The 24,693-nt window shown below is 43.7% G+C and overlaps 1 protein-coding gene across 3 annotated transcripts in view; it reads right to left on the bottom strand.

The window, feature by feature from the left end:
* The window catches only part of LOC139242055 (BTB/POZ domain-containing protein KCTD8-like), a 445,346-nt gene extending 421,220 nt beyond the window's left edge, over positions 1 to 24,126 (bottom strand). For all 3 annotated transcript variants that reach the window (XM_070870210.1, XM_070870217.1, XM_070870204.1), the window contains exon 1: positions 23,313 to 24,126. In XM_070870210.1, the coding sequence (XP_070726311.1) occupies positions 23,313 to 24,126 (814 nt within the window). The remainder of the gene's footprint in view (positions 1 to 23,312) is intronic.
* Positions 24,127 to 24,693: the final 567 nt, after the last annotated feature.

The following is a 24,693-nucleotide window of genomic DNA, read 5'->3' as shown; positions in this document are numbered from 1 at the left end:
AGGGGGATGATCCAGTGTTCGTGATCCACGTAGGAACCAACAACATAGGTAGAACTAGGAATGAGGTTCTACTGAGGGAGCTTGAAGAGCTAGGATCCAAATTAAAAAAGCAGAACCTCAAAGGTAATAATCTCTGGATTTTACCTGAGCAACACGCAAATTGGCATAGGGACAAACAGATTAAATGCGTGGCTCAAAGAGTGGTATGGGAGGAAGGGGATTCAATTCTTGGGGCACTGGCACCAGTACTGGGGAAAGAGGGAGCTGTTCTGATGGGACTGGCTCTGCTTTAACCAGGCTGGAATCAGTGTCCTGGTGAATCAAATAACTAGTGCAGTAGACAGGGTTTCAACTAATGAAGAGGGGATGGAAAGATTCAGGAAAGAGTAAATTTAAAAGCTGCAAGAGAAATGTCAAGGCTCTAGAGAAGAGTAGAGTTCTGGGTAAAAATAAACAGAATGGGTCTGGAAGGGACAAAGAGAGTAACAAAGGTAATAAGGCATTACTGACTAAGGTGACATCAGGGAAAAATAGAAAAAAGTTAAAGCTAAAGGCATTATATCTGAATGCACAAAGCGTTCACAACAAAATGGATTAATTAATAGCGCAGAAAGAAATGAATAGGTTTGATCTAATAGCCATTACGGAGACATGGTTTCAAAGTAGCCAAGGTTGGGAACTAAATATTCCAGGATTTTTTCAGGAACTTTTAGAAGAGATAGGCAAAAAGGAAAAGTATGAGGGGTAGCCCTGATAATAAAGGATGGGATTAAGACAATAGAGCGAAAGGATCTTAGCTCCAAAAATCAAGACATAAAATCAGTTTTAGTGGAGCTAAGAAATAACAAGGGGCAGAAAACCTGAGAGGTGAGAGTGACTGCCCTTGACGTCAAGTAAAGGGGCCTTTAGGGAAGAGTGACCACAATATGATAGAATTTTACATTGAGTTTGAAAGTGATTTAGTTAAATTCAAAACTAGAGTCTTAAATCGAAACAAAGGAAACTACATTATATGAGGGGCGAGTTGGCTAACGTAGATTTGGAAACTACATTAAAAGGTATGACGGTAGACAAGCAATGGCTAGCATTTAAAGAATACATAATTTATAACAAACATACATTCCTTTAAGGCACACATACCCCACAGGAAAATGGTCCAACTGTGGCTAACAAGAGAAGTTAAAGATAGTATTAGATGAAAGGAAGAGGCTTATAACATTGCCAAAAAGAATAGTAAGCCTGAGGATTGGGAGGATTTTTAGAATTCAACAAAGAAGGACCAAGAAATTGATAAAAGGAAAAATAGAATATGAGAGTAAACTAGCGAGAGACATAAAAACAGACTGTAAAAGCTTCTATAGGTATGTAAAAAGGAAAAGATTAATGAAAATAAACATGGGTCCCTTATAGGCAGAGATAGGAGAAATTGAGGCTTCAAGGGGATATAGACAGGCTAAGTGGGCAAGAACATGGCAAATGGAATATAATGTGGAGAAATGTGAAGTTATCCACTTTGGTAGGAAAAATAGAAAAGCAGAGTATTTTTTAAATGGTGCGAGATTGGAAAATGTTGGTGTTCAGAGGGTCCTGGATGTCTTTGTGCACAAATCACTAAAAGTTAACATGCAGATACAGCAAGCAATTGTGAAAGCAAATGGTATGTTGGTCTTTATTACAAGAGGATTTAAGTATAAAAGTAAAGACATCTTACTGCAATTATATCGGGTCCTGGTGAGACCACACCTGGAGTAATTGTGTACAGTTTTGGCCTCCTTACCTAAGGAAGGATATACTTGTCTTAGAGAGAGTGCAACAAAGGTTCACCAAATTGATTCCTGGGATGGGGGAATTGTCCTTTGAGGAGAAATTGAGTTGTCTAGCCCTATATTCTCTAGAGTTTAGAAGAATGAGGTGACCTCATTGAAACATACAAAATTCTTACAGGGCTTGACAGGGTAGATGCAGGGAGGATGTTTCCCCTGGCTGGGAAGTCTAGAACGAGGGGTCACAGACTCAGAATAAGGTGTGGGCCATTTAGGACTGAGATGAAGAGATATTTCTTCAATCAGAGGATGGTGAATCTTTGGAACTCTGTACCCCAGAGGGCTGTGGAGGCTCAGTCGCTGAATATATTCAAGACAGAGATCGATAGATTTTTGGATATCAAGGGAATCAAGGGATATGGGGATAGTGCAGGAAAGTGGAGTTGAGGTAGAAGATCAACCATGATCTTACTAAATGGTGAAGCAGGCTCAAGGGGCCGAATGACCTACTCCTGCTCCTGATTCTTATGTTCTAATGTTTTTATGTTCCAAAGTATAATGACTTAAGGGCACCAACACAATCGGAGATACTTTAATTCATCTTTATAATGGAAACAGAAACATTTTCTTTCAGCAAAGCAACTCATAAGTAAGGATGATGATATAAAGTTAGATGGTCTTTTAAACATAGAGAGTAGAGAGATCAGCAGACCAGGAACTGATGAACTGCCAATGGGAGATCAATAAAGAATAGAATATTTGCATTCTCCCTTGTGCTGCTGGGCTGGGACTACTTCTGTGCTCCACTTCGTTATTCAAATTGTCTACTATCCAACTATTAATTGTAGTGCTGTGGTAAAACTCCATATTGTAAACAAAGTCAGTACATATAGTACTGCAACCAGAGCTGAACACAAAGCAAGTCATAGCAGCACTGTCCTATCTGCATATCTTGATTGATAAGCACAAATCCCATAGTACTGTTTGTGAGAATAGGAGCTAACTCTGTTTGTTTTAGCTAATATTCATCCAGGTAAGCATTCCTTTTTACAGGTTGCTGACACGTGCAAACATCCATCATTGTCTTTCAGACGCTTCAAACTGGGCTTCAGGCAGTTTATCTTTGATGCTATGGAGTGCACACTATCTCTCCGGTATTGACATACCGACTTGCCTAAGTCCAGAGAGCTTAGGCACAAGCTAGCAACAGCCAAGGCTTCAAGACCCCAAATGTGTACAGTGATAATGCTGAAGTTTAAACAGCTGAAACCATGTAGTTAACCAACACAAACAACTGGTAAATTTGCTATTGCTAACCAGCTAAGATCACCCTACTCATTAGTGCAAGATTATCTTTTACCCGAAGCCAAATAGGAAGAATTCTAACCTCCATGTTTCATCTGTGAGTTAGGCTGACTGGTTAATTGTCAACAGTGCCCCGGAGTATTGCGGTCCTGTCTAGCTCAGGCATTGGATTACCTAATCTGCTATCAGGTTTGCTCTGTTCCAGTCATCCCGATCCAGCCATGTCATCATATCCCGATTTAAACCAATAGCATTTTCTATGAAGTAGTTATGAGACAGGAATTTCAAATGGAAAGAGTAAGGACAGGAGAAAGGCAGCCATGGAGAATAGAATAGAGAGCATATGAGAAAATGAAACTCTGAGGAAAAATGAAAGAAATCAAAGGAGATAAAAAATTGTAAAATAAAAATGTTGAAAGTTAGAAGAGTTGAGAGAAGATAAACTGAGTGAGAAATTGATTGAAAATGACGAGGTCATGGCGCCAGAAATTGGTGATGGGCAAGGCCCGCCCAAGTGCCGCCCAAAGGACCACCAAGGGCCGGCAAGAAACCGGGCGGTACTTTGCCAGGAAGATTCCACTAAAAGTGGTGGCAGTACCGCCCGGCGGCAAAATAATGGCTTACGCCGTCAATCTAGGTGGCAGCGGGCGGAAGCTGTCAAGCTCAGCGGCAAAGGCTCTTGCCGCCCAAGTGCCGCCGATGATGGGGTCGGGCCAAGGGAGGGTGGAAGACCTGAAAATAAAAATCATTACAAAGAAGAAAACCACCAGAACACCTTCAGGGGACCCCATCCAGGAAAGTCGCTGTAATAAAATATTTTTAAAGATGTTCACTAACCTTTTATTGCAGGTCTTCGTACTTACCATCGGGGTTAGACCAGCCTCCACGCAATGGTCCTTCCCCTGCTGGCGCCAACTCCCGCCGACTCCCGCATGCACCAATCTGGCAGCTCGTTGGGCTGGAAGTCACTTACGGTACTTGGCCATCAGCAGCCATCAGCGGGCAGTTCCCAGTGGTACTCCCAATTCAGCCCAATTGGAAACTGGCACAGAGGGAGACCGGAGGCAAAATTCGGCGCCAGTGGGCGGCATTCGGCGGTAAGGCCACCAATATAGGGGCCTTGAACTCTAACTGGGTTGTCCAGTCCTCCTTTGAACTGTATGACCTGACCTTCGTTTGATTGTAATTTTAAAATATATATATTAATTTGCACAGATCTATTGAACTGTATCTATAAAAGCTCTGTGAAGAGATTAATCTTAAACAGCCTCAGATTAGAAACTCAGGAGTTAGTGATTAATGATTAACCATACAGGTCATGCAAATAGATGTCCACTTATCATGAAAGTATCCAAATAAATAACTATAATCTGGTTATTTAGTGATCCAAAGGAAAGCTGGTGCACTCTATGATGTCAGATCTGTTCCAGTGTAAGATAAAGAAACAGCTGATGGAAATTCAATAAATGGACTAATACAACATAAAAAGTCAATGATTGAGGGCTCAATTTTTCCCGGTCATTTGCGTCGTTTTTTTGGCACGACCATTTTTTTTGCTGTATTTATTTTTTTCCAAGTTTCCTCCTGTGATCTGCGCCGGCGTAACTGACTTACTTACGATTTTTCTAGGCCAGTTTTTTTTTACCGTTCCCTCATGTCTGCATTGGTTTTTTCAATTGTTCGCAGTTTGGTCAACATTTTTTCCTCCAATGTCGGCGTATCTGGCCACTCCCGAAAAACCTTCTGGGCATTTAAGAAAACCTGCGCACATTGAGAAATCAGCGCTGAAAGATACCATTGTTTTTAAAGCAAAGGTTTTGGAGGGAGTCAATAATAAAAATCACTGTAAAAATAACAACAAAATTCAACCATTTTTACTGTCAACGTAATAAATGTAAATTTGTTGGATTTCAGAAGTTTTCTCATTTTTTTACTTACTCACATGCCACCACCGAACGTCTTGAAGCAGGGCTGGAGGGTCGTAGCTTTGGCCGGCAGAATCGGCCCTGCGCCCAAACACAGGGGCTCGGGGCTCGGGGCTCGGGTACAAAACAAGCCGTGGGGCGGGGGGAGGGGGCAGTGGGCGAGGAGAGAGAGAGAGAGAGCGAGGTGCTGATCGCATGGCTTCTGAAGACTGCAATGAGTGCGGGGGGGGGGGGGGGGAGGGGAGAGAGAAGGGGAGAAGTCACAACACTGCAAGTAGTTAAGGCCGGGGGGGAGAGAAGTCACAAGACCTTGGGTGTGGTGATCTTGAGGAGCGAGAGAACTGCAAACCTGTCCTGCCTGTCACCTTTACTGCCATTTGGAGCTTCTTTCAAAGGTTAAATTTAAGTATGGGGGCATTACTGACAATGCCATACCTTGTGCGAGCCTTCTGCATCATGGTGCTACGTAGGAGATAATTGATTCAACATCATTGCATCAGGAACATCAGAGCCCATAGGGTGCTGGGCAGGAGGCCTTACCCACCTCGGGTATATAGAGGCAGGTGTTCCTACCTGCACCTGAGTGATGCAGACTGTGTTAGAATGCTGCGTTTCTACAAAGAAGTTGTAAGTGAGATCTGTGAGTTGGTGAAAGCAGACCTGCAACCTAGAAGCATCAGGAGGAAGGACTGCTTTGTCAGTTGAAGTGAAGGTTACAGCTGCACTTTTATTCTATGCCTCTGGTTCATATCAAGCTACAACTGGGGATGTATGCGTTATCTCTCAACATGCAACACATGTCTGCATTCGGCAGGTGATAACTACACTGTATGCGCAGAGGAACGAATTCATAAAGTTCCCCATGACCGCCCAAGCAATCCATGACAGGGCTGTGGGCTTCTCCAGGATTTCTGGCTTCCCAAAGATAGAGGGCTGCATTGATTGTACCCACATCGCCTTACGAGCACCTTTGGAGGATTCTGAGTTGTACAGGAACAGAAAAGGCTTCCACTCCATTAATGTACAGCTCGTGTATGATGACATGCATCATATCACATAAGTCGATGCAAGATACCCTGGTAGCACCCATGATGCGTCCATCCTACGCGACAGCGTTATATCTGCCAAATTTCAGCAGCAACAGCCAGAAGGGTAGAACTGGCTACTGGGAGACAAAGGCTATGGCCTCGCCACCTGGCTCATGATGTCCCTACATGTAACCCAGACGGAAGCTGATCGTGAATACAACATGTCGCACATTGAGATGCGCAGCATCATAGAGAGGACTATTGGAATCTTGAAACAGCGTTTCCGATGCCTGGACCATTCCGGAGGCTACTTGCTGTACTCCCCTGAGATTGTCGGTCAGTTCACTGTTGTGTGCTGCATGCTGCATAATTTAGCCATCATGAGGCAGCAACACCTGGTAGTGGAAGACCCACCTGTGGTGAGAGTGGCTGATGATAATGATGTGGAAGATGTAGATGACGAGCAGGAGGAGGAGGAGGAGGAGGAGGAGGAGGAGGACGACGAGGATGAGGAAGCGATGCAAGTGCCTGAGGTTGGAGCACGACGGCAGAGGAGGGCGGACCATCGTGCCCCTTTAACGATTGCTCGAGCCTTGCGCCAGCAGCTCATCTGTGAACACTTACTGATGCCTGAGGGCTCAGCGACAACTATTCCACATGGATCATGTTTACTGTTTGGAGCTGTTCCGTAATGTTGTGTTGTGTTAGTGGAATAAATAATGTAAATTAATCAGTTTTAATGCAAAAGATATTTTATTCAAAAGTTTAACAAACATTTCTTTTGTACTTAACTTAATGTTAATAAAATTATTCTTGTATCAAACTTTACTTTAAGATCACTTAAAAACTTTAAGATCACTTACAAACTTTTAAACTTGTAAATTTTACATAACTTACAAAAAACTTTTAAGTTGAGAACAGTTACAACAGTAACAACAATAATAATAACAACAACAGCAAAGAGAGGCTGCACCCGTCCATCTCTCCTCCCCCTTATTCTAAGACCACCCGCTGCGCTTGGTCTTGTACTCTCCATCACCCCTGCCCACAAGCGGTGGCACAGTGTTTCTTGGCTTGATACCAAGCTTATTCTTTCTAAGATCCCAGGTACTGCTCACCTCTTGGTGGGGGGGGGGGGGGGGGGGCGGGGCGGGGAGAGGGGGGCCGTCGGCGACAGGCAGCAAGTTGGAGGGCCCAAGCAGCAAGTTGGAGGGCCAGGCTTGGGCCTCTTCAGAGGCTGGTGTGGGGATTGGAGTGGGAGTGACAGTTGATTCTGTCAATGGGCGCGGGGTCTGAGTGTATTCCTTTATTGCAGCAGCTAACTCCAACATGTCCTCCCTCATGCGCCCTGACAGCGTCTCAACAACCTGCCACATTCTCTCCCTCACGGTCAGCGACGTGCTTTGCATTACCTCTGACATTCCCTCCCTCATGGCCACTATTCCCTCACTGATGGTCCCAGACATCGTTCCCATTTCTCATGTCATTGCTGTTACTTCTCCCGACACTCCCGCTACCTCATCATTCACCCCACTGATGGCGCCCAGGATTGATCGGGTAAGGTCAATGCTCCCCACACTCAATGACATCATCTGAACCACATCTGTTAGATCCTGCACCTCAGGAGAGCACGGTCGAGCTGCACCACACCACTGGGACCCGCAACCTTGGAAGGTGGGGCCCTGGGTGTGCCTCGTTGCACCACACCACTGGGACCCGCAACCTTGGAAGGTGAGGCCCTGGGTGTGCCTCGTTGCACTGCACCACTGGGACCCGCAACCTTGGAAGGTGAGGCCCTGGGTGTGCCTCGTTGCACTGCACCACTGGGACTTGCAACCTCGGAAGATGTGAAACCATGGAATGTCCCACCAGCACTCAACCCACTAGTCACGGAAGGGGCTGTCACCGCAATGAGCGGCACCTTCTCCAAAGTCAGTATAACAGTGGGAGCTTCATCCAGCTCCATCCCCTCCTGCTCCCCCTCCCCCTCACCCCCATGTTCTTGATCTGGAGGGTTGGATTGGAAGATGTTCTCTTCTTCAGGCTTATCCACATCTGAATCTTCTTCGGCATCGTCAGGATTGGCCTCAAGTTCTGAAAAATATAACAGAGCAGTCAAATGGTTAGCAGCAGAGGAGGAGGCAGGGTGGGTGGCATGATTAGGCTCACACATCGCAGGCCAGGCAGCTGATTTGAAGGACCACAATGAATTTGCAGGACTTACCCTCTCCCTCGAGTGTGGGCCCAGCTTGTGCAGTGGTGGTTGCTTTTCTCCAGGCAGGATCCATCAAAGCAGCGACCCTCTCTTCCAAGGGTATCAGTGGGTGCAGATTTGCCGGGCATCCTCCTGTTCGATTTCTTTCCCTTTTATTATATGCCACCTTCCTCTGCAAAGATGAAAACCTAACTTTTTAAAGAGGGTGTCTTTCTGCTGGGTGCAACAAAGAGATGGTCACATTTACAATTGCAATTCCATTGAATAAAGAAAATATTACTTACACTAACTACTTGACCAAGGTCCTGCCACTTCTTTTTACACTGGCCTCCAGATCTCGTGGTGGTCACCATTGCACTGTAATCTTCTGTAACTTAGTTCCAGCGTTTCTTCATTTCTTTGAGTGGAACTTTTATGTGACCTCTGCTGGTGTCCAGCTCCTGCCATCTGTTCTCAATTACAGTAACTAGTGCCTCCACTTCTTCCTGTAAGAAATTCTTGGTCCTTGCACCAGGTTGCATCTTGTATTGCTGCAGCTGCAATTTTTCCAATGCTCTCACACAGCACTCCTTCTCACACACACAACTGGCTCTTTAAAAATGGCCGATTGCTAACTCTTGCTGTTCTGTGCATGTGCATCCATTGCAACGACGTCAGAAATGTAACTTTTTTTTCCGCACATGCGCAGATGGTGCGACATCGTTTTTTGGCGCAGACCCCCCTGAGGAGACTGGACACGCTGCACGGCACCAAATTCAAATTATACATCGGGGAAACTTTGGCAAATTATTTTCGGTGCATTTCTGATCTAGAAAAAATGGGCGTAACTCTGGCAATACGCCAGAAAACGGGCTTGGGCAAAATTGAGCCCTGAATGTTGTCATATTATTGTTAGTGCATCAGTGCATTAATCCTGGAACAAATTCCACTTTGAACAATCACATCATTCTCTGTGATTATTATAATAACTATTCCTAAAAGTGTTATACTGGAGTAAGAGTTCACAAGCTGAAAGTTTGCAGTGTGAAGTGTGGGCCGCTTTCTGTCCTTTACTAAAGCATGAAGCAACTCGGACATTCACTGAGCCATAATAAGTCCTAAACTGATTGTTCCCTAATTAAGCAAGCTGATGTTAGGCTCAGATGGCCCTCAGCAGTGTTGGACAAGGCTATCCTACCCAGTCTGCCTCTTTTTTTTCAGGATTTTTATTGTTGGTTTTGTTTTCATTGAGGTTTACAGCCATATTTATATTTCAGGGCCTTGTTATAATTAATGACAGGCTCCAAGTCGCAGTAAAGTATAACAGAGCAGCGCCTGCTTGTTGCAGGATATCTCCCACATATCACATAAAATTGTATCAAGCAACATGGGAAACAATCGCTTCATCTTACTCACCCAGCCTACATGGGACAAACTGAATCCTGTCATATATAACAGAGGGCAGCCAGATTGTAATGCCATCAAGGTCAGAATAATAACAAATGTAAGCTTCTATTTCATTCACAAAAGAACTGCTTTAATCTGACTCTAACCCTACATTGCCGAGAAGTCTTTGTACTGAATACAATCCTCCCTTGGTTGTGATGTATCCTTGACTGCAATATTTACCAAGGTGCTGCAGGATCCCAGTGCAGCAGGCTCTCTACAGCTGATATTTGATGATTGTTTATAGCCGGCTCTATGATTAAGCAATGTATATCTGTGCAAGTGATGTCCTGAGGTCATGAAAGGCACTATCTAAATGCAAGTTCATGCATTCAAGTTGGGGAGCCTAGAAACTGGGGAATGCTGGAAACCTGCCAGTAACATTGCCTGCCTGCTCATCAACATCTGCGTAGCGGTAATTTTCTAGTGTAACGCAATCTTTACAATGCTATTCTCAGAAGGAGGCTAAAAGTAGCTTTTGTCTGCAGCTTGCAGTGTTGGGGAGCGAGGAAGAAAGGAGTGACCCAAAGAGTCGCCATTCGGTGCTCAAAAAATATTAGCTGCTATCCAATGTTGTCGATTTTTTATTTGTTTATGACATGAATGTAGATACAAAAGATCTGATCACAGATCATCTTCTATAAGAACATAAGAAATAGGAGCAGGAGTAGGCCATTTGGCATTTCGAGCCTGCTCCACCATTTAATAAGATCATGGCAGATCTGATCCTGGCCTTAACTCCACTTCCCTGCCCGCTCCCCATAACCCTTAACTCCCTTATCTTTCAAAAATCTGTCTATCTCCACCTTAAATATATTTAATGACCCACCCTCCACAGCTCTCTGGGGTTGAGAATTCCAAAGATTCACGACCCTCTGAGAGAAGAAATTCCTCCTCATTTCCGTTTTAAATGTGCGACCTCTTATTCTGAAACTATGCCCCCTAGTTCTAGATTCCATAATGCGGGGAAACATCCTCTCTGCATCTACCCTGGCAAGCCCCTTCAGAATCTTATACATTTCAATAAGATTACCGCTCATTCTTCTAAACTTCAATGAGTATAGGCCCAACCTGCTCAACCTTTCTTTATATGACAACCCCTTCATCTCAGGAATAAACCTCATGAACCTTCTCTGAACTGCCGCCAATGCAAGTATATCCCTCCTGAAATATGGAGACCAAAACTGTATGCAGTCCTCCAGCTCTTGTCTCACCAACACCCTGTATAGTTGGAGCAGGACTTCCCTACTTTTATACTCCATCCCCCTTGCAATAAAGGCTAACATTCCAGTTGCCTTCCTAATTACTTATTGTACCTGCATGCTAACTTTTTGTGTTTCATGTACAAGGACACCCAGATCCCCTTGTACCGCAGGATTTGTAATCACTCCCCATTTTAATAATGATTTGCTTTGTTATTTTTCCTACCAAAGTGGATAACCTCACAATTTCTCACATTATACTCCATCTGCCAATTTTTTTTCCCACTCACATAGCCTATCTATATCTCTTTGCAAATTACTTGCGTCCTCCTCACAACTTGCTTTTCCACCTATATTTGTATCATCAGCAAATTTGGCTACATTACACTCATTAACATAGATTGTAAATAGTTGAGGCCCCAGCACCTCAACCAGTTACAGTTTGCCAACCGGAAAATGACCCATTTATCCCGACACTCTGTTTTCTGTTAGTTAGCCAATCCTCTATCCATACAAATATATTACCCCCAACCCCATGAGCTCTTCCCTTGTGCAACATAAGAACATAAGAAATAGTAGCAGGAGTCGGCCATTTGACACCTCAAGTCTGCTCCGCCATTGATCATGGCTGATCTGATCATGGATGCAGCTCCACTTCACTGCCCACTCCCCATAACCCTTTATCCCCTTATTGTTTAAGAAACTGTCTATTTCTGTCTTAAATTTATTCAATGTCCCAGCTTCCACAGCTCTCTACGGCAGTGAATTCCACAGATCCACAACCCTCTGAGAGAAGAAATTTCTCCTCATCTCCGTCTTAAATGGGCGGCCCCTTATTCTAAGATCATGCCCTCTAGTTCTAGTCTCCCCCATCAGTGGAAACATCCTCTCTGCATCCACCTTGTCAAGCTCGCTCATAATCTTATACGTTTCGATAAGATCACCTCTCATTCTTCTGAATTCCAATGAGTAGGGGCCCAAACTACTGAACCTTTCCTCATAAGTCACCCCCCTCATCTCCGGAATCAACCTAGTCAACCTTCTCTGAACTGCCTCCAAAGCAAGTATATCCTTTCATAAATATGGAAACCAAAACTGCACGCAGTATTCAAGGTGTGTCCTCACCAATAACCTGTATAGCTGTAACAAGGCTTTCCTGCTTTTATATTCCATTCCCTTTGCAACAAAGGCCAAGATTCCATTGGCCTTCCTGATCACTTGCTGTACCTGCATATTATTCTTTTGTGTTTCATGCACAAGTGCTCCCACATCCCGCTGTACTGCAGCACTTTGCAATCTTTCTCCATTTAAATAATAACTTGCTCTTTGATTTTTTTCGGCCAAAGTGCATGACTTCACACTTTCCAACATTATACTCCATCTGCCAAATTTTTGCCCACTCACTTAGCCTGTCTATGTCCTTTTGCAGATTTGTTGTGTCCTCCTCACAAGTTATTCTTCTGTGTCTAATGGGGCACATGGATTATCTGGGTACTATCTATCTTTTTTATTATTCATTCCTGGAATGTGGGCATTGCTGGCAAAGCCAGCATTTATTGCCCATCCATAACTGCCCTTAAGAAGATGGTGGTGAGCCGCCTTCTTGAACCACTGCAGTCCGCGTGGTGAAATACTCCCACAGTGCTGTTAGGGAGTGAATTCCAGGATTTTGACCCAGCGACAATGAAAGAACAGCAATATACTTCCAAGTCAGGATGGTGTGTGCCTTGGAGGGGAACTTAGAGGTGATGGTGCTCCCATGCGCCTGTTGCCCTTCTAGGTGGTAGAGGTCGCGGGTTTGGGATGTGCTGCCAAAGAAGCCTTAGTGAGTTGCTGCAGTGCATCTTGTACACACTGCAGCCATGAGACGTGGGTGATGGGGGGAGTGAATTTTTAAGGTGGTGGATGAGGTGCCAACCAAGTCGGCTGCTTTGACCTGGATCATGTCGAGTTTCTTGAGTGTTGTTGGAGCTGTACTCATCATGGCAAGTGGAGAGTATTCCATCACACTCCTGAATTGTGCCTTGTAGAGGGCAGAAAACATTAGTGGGAGTTGTGTACAGACCACCAAACAGTAGTAGTGAGGTTGGAGATGGCATCAAATAGGAAATTAGGGATGCGTGCAATAAAGGTACAGCAATTATCATGGGAGACTTTAATCTACATATAGATTGGGCTAACCAAACTGGTAGCAATACTGTGGAGAAGGATTCCAGGAGTGTATAAGGGATGGTTTTCTCGACCAATATGTTGAGGAACCAACTAGAGGGCTGGCCATCCTAGACTGGGTGATGTGTAATGGGAGAGGATTAACTGGCAATCTTGTCGTGCGAGGCCCCTTGGGGAAGAGTGACCATAATATGGTAGAATTCTTCATTAAGATGGAGAGTGACACAGTGAATTCAAAGACTAGGGTCCTGAACTTAAAGAAAGGTAACTTCGATGGTATGAGATGTGAATTGGCTAGGATAGACTGGCGAATGATACTTAAATGGTTGACGGTAGATAGGCAATGGCAGACATTTAAAGATCACATAGATGAACTACAACAATTGTACATCCCTGTCTGGCGTAAAAATAAAACGGAGAAGGTGGCTCAACCGTGGCTAACAAGGAAAATTAAGGATAGTGTTAAATCCAAGGAAGAGGTATATAAATTGGCCATAAAAAGCAGCAAACCTGAGGACTGGGAGAAATTTAGAATTCAGCAGAGGAGGACTAAGGGTTTAATAAGGAGGAGGAAAATAGAGTATGAGAGTAAGTTTGCAGGGATCATAAAAATTGACTGCTAAAGCTTCCATAGATATGTGAAGAGAAAAAGATTAGTAAAGACTAATGCAGGTCCTTTGCAGTCAGAATCAGGTGAATTCATAATGGGGAACAAGGAAATGGCAGACCAATTGAACAAATCCTTTGGTTCTGTCTTCACTAAGGAAGACACGAATAACCTCCTGAAAATACTAGGGGACCGAGGGTTTAGCGAGAAGGAGGAACAGAGGGAACTTTGGGAAATCCTTATTAGTCAGGAAATGGTGTTGGGGAAATTGATGGGATTGAAGGCCGATAAATCCCCAGGCCCTGATAGTCTTCGTCCCAGAGTGCTTAAGGAAGTGGCCCTAGAAATAGTAGATGCATTGGTGTTCATTTTCCAACATTCCGTGGAATCTGTATCAGTTCCTATGGATTGGAGGGTAGCTAATGTAACCCCACTTTTTAAAAATGGAGGGAGAGAGAAATAGGCCGGTTAGCCTGACATCGGTAGTGGGGAAAATGCAAGAATCAATTATTAAAGATGTAATAGCAGCGCATTTGGAAAGCAGTGACAGGATCGGTCCAAGTCAGCATGGATTTATGAAAGGGAAATCATGCTTGACAAATCTTCTACAATTTTTTGAGGATGTAACTAGTAGAGTGGATAAGGGAGAACCAGTGGATGTGGTGTAGTTGGACTTTCAAAAGGCTTTTGACATGGTCCCACACAAGAGAGTAGTGTGTAAAATGGGATTGGGGGTAATGTATTGACGTGGATAGAGAACTGGTTGGCAGACAGGAAGCAAAGAGTGGGAATAAACGGGTCCTTTTCAGAATGGCAGGCAGTGACTAGTGGGGTACCGCAAGGTTCAGTGCTGGGACCCCAGCTATTTATAATATATATTAATGATTTAGATGAAGGAATTGAACGTAATATCTCCAAGTTTGCAGATGACACTAAGCTGGGTGGCAGTGTGAGCTGTGAGGAGGATGCTAAAAGGCTGTAGGTTGACTTGGACAAGTTAGGTGAATGGGCAAATGCATGGCAGATGCAGTATAATGTGGATAATGTGAAGTTATCCACTTTGGTGGTAAAAACTGGAAGGCAGATTATTATCTGAATGGTGACAGATTAGTAAAAGGGGAGGTGCAACGAGACCTGGGTCATCAATCATTGAAAGTAGGCATGCAGGTACAGCAAGCAGTAAAGAAAGCAAATTCCATGAGTCAATCAATCAATCATAGGCAGTCCCTCAGAATCGAGGAAGACTTGCGTGCTGCTTGAAAGCACTCTCGATGACATGTTCCATCACTTTACTAATGATTGAGAGTAGACTGATGAGGCCGGATTGGATTTGTCCTGTTTTTTGTAAATGGGACATACCTGGCAGTTTTCCACATTGTCGGGTAGATGTCAGTGTTGTAGCTGTACTGGAACAGCTTGGTTAGAGGCATGGCTAGTTCTGGAACAAGCTTTCAACACAACAGCTGGGATGTTGTCGGGGCCCATAGCCTTTGCTGTATCCAATGCGCTCAGTCATTTCTTGATATCATGTGTAGTGAATCAAATTGGCTGAAGACTGGATTCTGTGATGGTGGGGACCTCAGGAGGAGGCCGATATGGATCATCCACTCGGCACTTCTGGTTGTAAATGCATTAGCCTTGTCTTTTTCACTCACTTACTGGGCTCTGCCATCATTGAGGATAGGGATATTCATGGAACCTCCCTTTAATTGTTTAATGGTGCACTACTATTCATGACTGGATGTGGCAGGACTACAGAGCTTTAATCTGATTCATTGGTTGTGGGATAGCATGCTGCTTCTGCTTTTTAGCGTACATGTAGTCCTGTGTTGCAGCTTTCCCAACTTGGCACCTCATTTTTAGGTATGCCTGGTGCTGCTTCTGGCATGCTCTTTTACACCCTTCATTGATCCAGGGTTGGTCCTCTACCTTGATGGCAATGGTAGAGTGAGGGATATGCCAGTTAAGAATTTACACATTGTGCTGGAATACAATTCTGCTGCTGCTGATGGCCCACAGCACCTCATGGCTGCCCAGTTTTGATCTGTTACATCAGTTCTGAACCTATTCCATTTAGCATGGTGCTAGTGCCGCACAACACAATATAAGGTGTCCTCAGTGTGAAGGCGGGACTTCATCTCCACAATGACTGTGCGGTGATCGCTGCTACCAATGCTGTCATGGGCAGATGCATCTGCAACAGGTAGATTGGTGAACCAGATGGGTATTTACGACAATCCGGTAGCTTCATTACTGATACTAAGGGCTGGAATTTGATCAAAAACCGCCACTACCGGCTGCCGCCCCAAAAAATGCTGTGACTCCACGAAGAATTCTCGGCAGAAAACTCATGAAAAAATGGGGAAAAAATCTGCCCAGCGGGAAAAATCTGCAATGTATAAGAATTTGCAGTGGAAAACGCGATCCTCATCAACTTTAGTCCGAGGCTGATTAACGGGGGGAAAATAAAACATCGCAAAACATTCACAAGACCCTCTTCTACTGATTTTGCTGCAAAATATTTGTTTAAACTTTAACAACTTTTTTGCAGGATTTTATACCTATCACCGTTCCAAGGGCTGCTCTGACTGATTTTTCATGGCGACTTTTTTTTTCATCTACGATTCATCGCTCTGACCAAACTTGGGCAGCAGCAGTTTTTCGAGTGTTGCAGTCCGCTCCCCAGCGGTATTTCAAATCCGCCAGCGGAACACTTCCATGAATTTCCCACCGGGTGGTTTTCCACCCCAAACTAAGAAATACCGCAAAAAATGCGGCGGAAAGCTGATACAATTCCAGCCCTAGGATTGTTATTCCAGATTTATTTATTTAAATTCCCCAGCAGCTTCATGGTCACCATTACTGATGCAATTTTTTTAAAATTTTAAACTCATGTCTCTGGATCATTAGACCAGGCCTCTGGATTACTAGTCCAGTGACGTTACCACTATGCTACCGTTCAGATCTGAAATCGAAATGTGAGTCTTGTCATCTAATGAATCCATCACCACAGGTCGCAACTGTATTGCGATCATGTTTGGTTTTCAGTTTAGGCAGATCGCATTATACTACTGACCCGTATCAATAAATTGAATAATATTTAATTACCAAGAGCTGCAACAAGGGAAGTGGATGTGAATGTCACTGTGTGTGCTGTTTTTTGCGGACGTTGAACAATAACTACTGTTTCGGTTCAGTTGTTGAGTCGAGTATTGATGGGAAATGGGTGTGTTTTTGTTGAGGGGTGAAATGATTAACTGACCCACAGTGCAGGCCTCTCGGAAAGCTGCCAGAAAATGCAACCCCCTCCAACCCAAATCCCCACCTCCACACTTCCCAACTGATGGGCAACATATGAAAGTTCAAAAGAAGAAGCTTGGCAAAGGAGTTGATTGAAGTTCCGGGGTCCATCCTCGGAAGTCCTGGCAGACTCCGCATGGCCTAACGCTGCTGAAACCTTAGCGGCAGCAATCAGCGGTGTGATTTAGTGCGGGCGGCAATGCGAGTGGAGAACTCCAAAATGGATCAGCTGCCCTCAGCTCGGCATCGTATGCCCATTGGCATCACGCTCCAACACATGAAATAGCAGGCAACGGCAGCGGCCGCCCCGGGACCCGCCATGGCTGGCGCAGAAGCGCCGCTACCAATTTAGTATTTTTTTATGTTGTCATGTCTCATTTACTAAATTCTTATATATCTTTCATTATAGCTTCTGTTTATTGAAATTAGAATTCTAGATCAATAACTCTGGAGACGTCCTTTGCAAAATGTAACAAAATCATAAACACATTTGTATCAACAGGTTTTGTTACACATAGGCCATAAAGGAAACCTTTCTCTCTCTATTTGTCCCAGATTGATGGTCTTATGGGTAATGTTATATTTTTTATGTGGCAGGACCATTTTCCCCATGGCTCAGTGGGTTTACACTGTGAGTAGCCAGGACATACAGATTGCGTGCCTCAGCTATTCACTGTGCAAACCATTTGCGGCCGTACTGACTTAGCTAATCTCATTAGTCAGCGTGCTACAAATGTCCTCCCTGAGATCAGCTAACGCAGTACAGACTGGCGATCGGGAAATAGATCAGCTAGGATTTCTGAAATGCACCTTATCATTATTAGGAGACTCCTATATGTATGGAGATCAGATGAGGACAGACATAATCTGCCTCATATATGATGTCCCCTTCATCGATAAACCTTGTCAATCAGTGTTAAGGCTCATACAGGAGCCACTAGGGTGCGAAGCTGCAGGGTAAATATTACCCATGGAACCATCCATCTGCAAGGAGTCAACAATTTCAGAAGCAGAGAAAATTGGGTAGGAGAGAAAAACAGTTGCAAGACAAGTTTTGATTCTGAGAAACACTCTTTTAACTCATTTTTACCCAGATCTTTATCATTACCATTTGGAAACTGGACACGAGGAAACTATGCAAAAGGGTTGTTATTGGAGGCACTTGGTTTTTGCTTGGTTCCTCCCCACAACCCTGTAACGATGAGATGGGATACAGGAAGCCACATCCTAGTACCCCATGGCAGTATGGAAAAGTGTCATAACATGCCGCAATTAATGTTGCCTAATAGAAACATAGAAACATAGAAAATAGGTGCAGGAGTAGGCCATTCAACCCTTCTAGCCTGCACCACCATTCAATGAGTTCATGGCTGAACATGCAACTTCAGTACCCCCTTCCTGCTTTCTCGCCATACCCCTTGATCCCCCTAGTAGTAAGGACTTTATCTAACTCCCTTTTGAATATATTTAGTGAATTGGCCTCAACTACTTTCTGTGGTAGAGAATTCCACAGGTTCACCACTCTCTGGGTGAAGAAGTTTCTCCTCATCTCGGTCCTAAATGGCTTACCCCTTATCCTTAGACTGTGACCCTTGGTTCTGGACTTCCCCAACATTGGGAACATTCTTCCTGCATCTAACCTATCTAAACCCGTCAGAATTTTAAACGTTTCTATGAGGTCCCCTCTCATTCTTCTGAACTCCAGTGAATACAAGCCCAGTTGATCCAGTCTTTCTTGATAGGTCAGTCCCACCATCCCGGGAATCAGTCTGGTGAATCTTCGCTGCACTCCCTCAATAGCAACAATGTCCTTCCTCAAGTTAGGAGACCAAAACTGTACACAATACTCCAGGTGTGGGCTCACCAAGGCCCTGTACAAATGTACATTCCAATATAGAAAAATACAAATACTATTTTCATGATCAGGAAGTTACACCATTACAGCCACAAAGCCAGAACAATGTTAGGTTGTCAACTTACATATATAACTATTATGTTATGCAAATCAATACTGTATCAATAAAGTGTGTTTTCTGAAAATAGAAAAAAATAACTTGCATTTTTATAGTGCCTTTCATGACCTCAGGATATCCCAAAACATTTTACATCCAATGAAGCACGTTTGAAGTGTCGTCACTATTGTAATGTAGGAAACGCAGCAGCGAATGTGCTAACAGTAAGGATTCACAATGCGATAATGACCAGATAATCTGTTTTTAGTGATGTTAGTCGAGGGATAAATATTGCCCAGGATACCGGGAAAAAAGCGAGCCAGATTTTCCCAGAATGAGACAATAATATATCAAGATAATTTCTAGAGGTTCCACTACTGACACACAACCTCGAGAGATGTGAGCACAAACCAGAAAAAGGCTACAACACTACAGCGCTAGTTTACTCGCCATTAGTGAAGTCTGCTGGCAGTGGAGTCTCATGCAAATCCCTTTTATACATGTATTAATTATCAAAATTAATTTCATTGAAAACATAATGGCACATATTATAGTGGCTTCATTGTAGAGGGAGATAAGATAGTGTAATGGTTTACACAATGGACTTGTTATCACTGGGGAAACGGTGCAAATCCAGACCATACTGGTGGATAACAGACTCAGTGTTTACTGTGTCCGAAAATGTGTTTGGACTGTCTCAATCCAAAGAACAGCTCCGAATTGGCCAGCTCAATCAGAGACGCCACAGGGCGGTGTGGTAAATACAAAATATGTTTCACCGGTACGGAGAGGTGGTTTGCTCTTTACAGAGACATGTTGTTGAAAGTGCACAAGTCTAACACTGGCTACCTAAACGGAAAGTCTTTCATTCCTTAGCAGTAACACCCTCATCTTGATGAGCCCAAAACGTAAAAGTAAATAAAAGAGTAGCTCCTCTTAATTTTTGTGTACTGTAAATTCCTATCCAGAGCCAGGTACGACAGATCTAACACCAAGCCTATCACTTCTGTCTCTGTATCGCACGCCATCAGACAAGTGAAGCAGGGTTGCTTACTAAGAAAGTAAAAACATTTAACCATTTATCGACAAAAACATAGTTTTATAGCTAATGTGCTAGAGCGCAATGAGCCAGTAGGCAGACATTATTGATTAACTATACATTTGTGAAATTTGTCCAGAAGAATAAATGATGCAATAATGTATAGTCCAATTTAATTTATCAATGATTATTTCATTTACGGTGTCATTTTAACTTTTATAACTGTATTACATCAATATCTTTAGAAATATGTATTAAAAGTCGGACATCGTTTTGTAATCAAAATAAAATGTTAAAATCTAATATAGCAAGTGACAAGCTGGAGTATTCCCTTGCAGGTTGCAAACATTATGGTTGAGCTTTAGCAGTCCCAATCCAATCCAAAAATAGGATGTACGATGTGAAGGTTTTCAACACAGTTCCTTATTGTTTATACCGGCTTGACATGTTGAACTGTCCTGTTATATCTGTGTTTTATGTATCTGTGTATCTCTGTGTATCTCTGAGTCCTTAGACTCAAACGCCAGTAGGGGCGGGAAAATGAGGGCGATGCGAAACCAATGTTGTTTTTGGTTTGAGTCATGCCTTCCTTTTGTCCCACTCTTGGAATTGCCCCTGATATTCTTTCCACCTCTTTATTTGTGGCTGTGCCTCTGATTGAACCTCTGGAAGTGCATACAATAAATTATTGTATTTCCTTTAATTCACTCAAAAGTTTGGCTATAAATCGCGATGTATGATATTAGCGTACAGACACTTCACACATTCATATCACGTTGTCTGCTATTTTAAAAGGGGTTAAAATAGCAGATAAATTAATACCGTACAATTGCAATAGCCTTTTATACCCTGTTAACACACACGGTGATTTCTAGACTGCAAATTATTAAAGCTGAGCGGGATCTAATTTACATTAATTATAATAACTTTGAAGAGAAATTAAACATGAAAACCTTTGTCAGAAAAATGCAATGAGCATTTCATGAGGACTTTGTAGAATTATTGGCCTAGATTGTGCAATAAATATAAGTACTCATTAAAATTTGAAATTAAATTTTATGTCATGGCAATGTTCGAGCATGCACAAACTGATGTGTGCCAAGGAACAAATAAACAAGACAGCTTGCCTCTCCCTCCAGTGCATGCCAAAATACGAGGTCACTTGAAACAAAGTCCTAAATGAACAAAACGTTATCACACACCATATGCATGAATTATTTCTCCCACTTCACAAGAGTTGTTTCCATTAAAATAAACTAATTTCGCAATGGTTAAGATGAAAGGTCAAGCCAATAGTGCAGGATACCACCAAGGCTGAAACGGCGAGGTAAATCAGAAAGTAGCCATTAGGTGATGTTCAGCGTGGGTTTTAAAAACCTCAAGCCTATGTGAAAGGAAAGACCAAAGAAGGTACAGGAGTCCTGCGAGAAAATGAGTTAGAGTAGCAGACTGTGGTGAGTCTTCATTTCAACACGGTGGTGTTGTAAGGAAGAGGAAGCGTGTGTAGTACAGGATCTTTAAAACTCAGTAGGAATAAGAGATGAGCATTCAGAGAAACACTCGCCATATTGTAAAGCAGAAAAGGGATTGAGATCCAGATACGTTGAAGACTAAAAGTGAAATAGGATCCCGCTGGAATTCATGCATAAATTTACATCTAAAACTGTTAATCTCGAACATCTCCCAGTTCTGATGAAAGGTCTTTGACCTGAAACTAATTCTGTTTCTCTCTCCACAGGTGTTGTCTGACCTGCTGAATATTTTCAGCATTTTCTGTTTTTATTTCAGATTTCCAGCATTCGTGATGTTTTATTCTCATTTTTTATCTCATTTTTTAAATTATTATTTTGCCTTCAGTTACTTAGCTAAAGTGTGATTTAAACAGAATATACAACGGAAGCCATGGAATAGCTCTGTATCAAACTCATGGTACTGCCCAGTTCACGTGAATAGGTATCCCCCGGTGTCTTGTCCTGCATCCCACATATATATGTCAAGTTGTGTGAAGAATAAATAGGGAGTTTAACAGATTGATACTTGATGGATTTGCTAATATTCAGAATTGCAGAGTTGTCGACGCAATTACACGACATCTGTTTACTCTCGGCAGCAAGGGGTCTAACACTATTACGAGCGCATTCATGCATGCACTGCTTGACGACCGTACATATAAATCATTCTGTGTTGCCTCGTTAAAAATTACAATAAGACCGATAGAAACTAATAAAGGGATAGTCTGTGGCAACTGCGAGTCTGTGAAAACGGGCTTAAATGTTCCCCTGCCTCAGTGCAGAGGAGTCGAGATTCTGCAGTGTGGGGCTTTGCTATCGATTTCTTGTCTGAAAGGAGATATTCTGGCAAATATAAAGTAATCCATACACAAGACTTTTCCTCGATCGACTCTGTGCTCTCAAGTGAGATTCTTTTTCTCCCATTTGATACGGGGTTGTGCTCCCTCCCCTCACTCAGTCTCTCCGGTGTTTACACTCAGACAGAAACGGCTCTGTTTGAATTAACAGAAACTGACTGTAATCCTGCCAATAAAAACATAAATCCCTTTCGTGGTTTTCCCATTCACTGATTTTATCAGTTTCCTCACTGGCACGAAAATTGGCAGCTAACCTGAAAACGATCAAATGCACCGAATCTCAGCAGAAGTAAATTCAGTGTTTCGTGAGCAAACTTTTAAAAATAAACTTTATTGGGATATCTTATTCAGTCCGTTGAGATGTCACATTAACTGGAATTCGACATAACATCAAAAAGGGAACAACATTACGCAGTTTATAAACTTGGCGAGTTGTTCCGTAACTAAGAGAAGCAATCATGTTGGGAAACTGAGGCTGTCCTGCTCTCGCTGTTGGAAACTCTCTCCCTGCTGTAAACGTATGGCCTCTTTCTGTTCTAACTGGAGATGTGCCCAGTCGTAAAGAAACTTTTTCTTTGCTTATCACAGTTCAGTAGGGATTAGATACGATGAAGCGCTTGGTATCATTGAGTCTCCAGTGAATGGGAATAACCCGTCTGGAGCGGCGCGTTGCTGAGCTGTGTGTCTGAATGAACTCAATATTCAAGGGGCGAGAAGTGATTTATGTTTCATAATGTTTAACTTGTGCTCGCATCAAAAACAGGCTTCCGTCTGAGGAAAATGAGGTAATAACACGGCTATTGTAGAAAAGATTCAACCTTGATAAAATATTAATCTATAATATTTAGTGAGTTGTACTGGAACTTCACAGACTTTGATCGGCTGTGAGATTTTCACATGGCCACCTCTATGTGACCCGGGATGCTCGGTTTAAATTGCTCCTTCTGATTGCCGTTAAATAAGGTCCTATCGCTAAATCAATGTAAGTACTGCAGTAAAAGGCTTAAAACTTACGGAAGAAGATGTACTCGGTATAGCTGCTCCACATCTTGTCGTCCCTGTACTGGTTGATGAAGGTAGCTGTCCCGGTGGAGTTGCATGCCACCATGTGGAAGCCGGCCTCGGACAGCCTGTCGAACGCCTGCTCCAGGTAGGTGAATTTTAGGTAAAACCTGGACGTGTACTTTTCAGGGGGCCGATCGGGATCTCGGCTCTCGTTCAGGGTGTCCCCGAAAACCTCCTTGGCTAGGGCGATCCTGCCACACACCATGATCCTAGCCACCCTGCGAAACTTGGCGTCCGCCTGGTAGTCCCGCACCAAGGTGTAGGAGCCGCGGTAACCGATGGTTATAAAGCCCGATCTCTTGTCCGCCGCCGCGGGGGAAGGGGCATTCTTGGCCAGCAGGTCGCTGCTCTGCGAGTTCTCCTCAATGTCACTCTGGCATGTCTCGTCTGTCACCGAGCTCTGCTTGATGACCTTGGGCGTCAGAAATGTGATCAGCTCGCTGAGCTGGAAGTGCTCAGCCTCTCTCAGCAGCCTTTCCTTCTCCGGGAAGTGGTCGGGCAGGACCAGCTGCTTGTCTCTGAGATAATCCAAGATGTACCTGAAGAGGAATCCATCCCGGTCTATGAAATAACGGCCCCTGTTGTCCCTGGGAAGCACCTTGCCGTTGTTATTGGAGAAAAGGTTCGCCAGGAGGGAATCGGAGACGCTGACCAGGGTGTCGTGCTTGGTGACATACACTTGCCCGCCAACGTTCAGCTCCACCACTTCGGGGAAGGAGGTGGACATCTCGCTGATGGGCAAGATGCTGTCGCGGACAGCCATTTCTTGGAGGAAGCTTTTGAGTTGCGATGGGGACCAGTAGCTCCGAGGCGTTCTGTCCGCTGGTCTCAGCTCCCAGGCGCGGCTCTGCGCATCCCTCACTTGGGAGACAGCGTGTTGGGCTCACTTGAAGGCGACGGGAGGACGGAGAGGGCGAGCAAGAGTGGGGGCAAGTGCGTGATGGAGACAGCCAGACTCATAGAGCAGAGTCGACCAACTCCCAGCATCATTATACAGGAGAGAGTCAGGGGAAACACCCTGACGTCACGCCGACTGCAGGGAGGGTACTTTTTCAAGTGTGGACTCAAAGTCAAGATGTCCAGAAAGCCTCTCCCTGCAGCAGTGCGGACCCGAACTGGCTCACCACCGACTTACAATTAAAGTTCGTATTTTCTGGCAACTTTAGTTTGTAGGTAAATTTAAACAAGTTTTCAAAGTTATTGTTTTTCTTTTTAAACACTGTTTTCTGAGGTCTATTTTGGAAACCCAACATGAATAAATTCAATTTAAAATATCTAGTGTCCGTCCCATTACATCAGTTGAACAATATGAACGGGCGATGGTGTTACT

Source organism: Pristiophorus japonicus, chromosome 2 (assembly GCF_044704955.1).
Source record: "Pristiophorus japonicus isolate sPriJap1 chromosome 2, sPriJap1.hap1, whole genome shotgun sequence".
NCBI classification, from domain to species: Eukaryota; Metazoa; Chordata; class Chondrichthyes; family Pristiophoridae; genus Pristiophorus; species Pristiophorus japonicus.
Note: the sequence above shows the minus strand (reverse complement) of the source record. Positions and strands in the feature narration are given on the sequence as shown.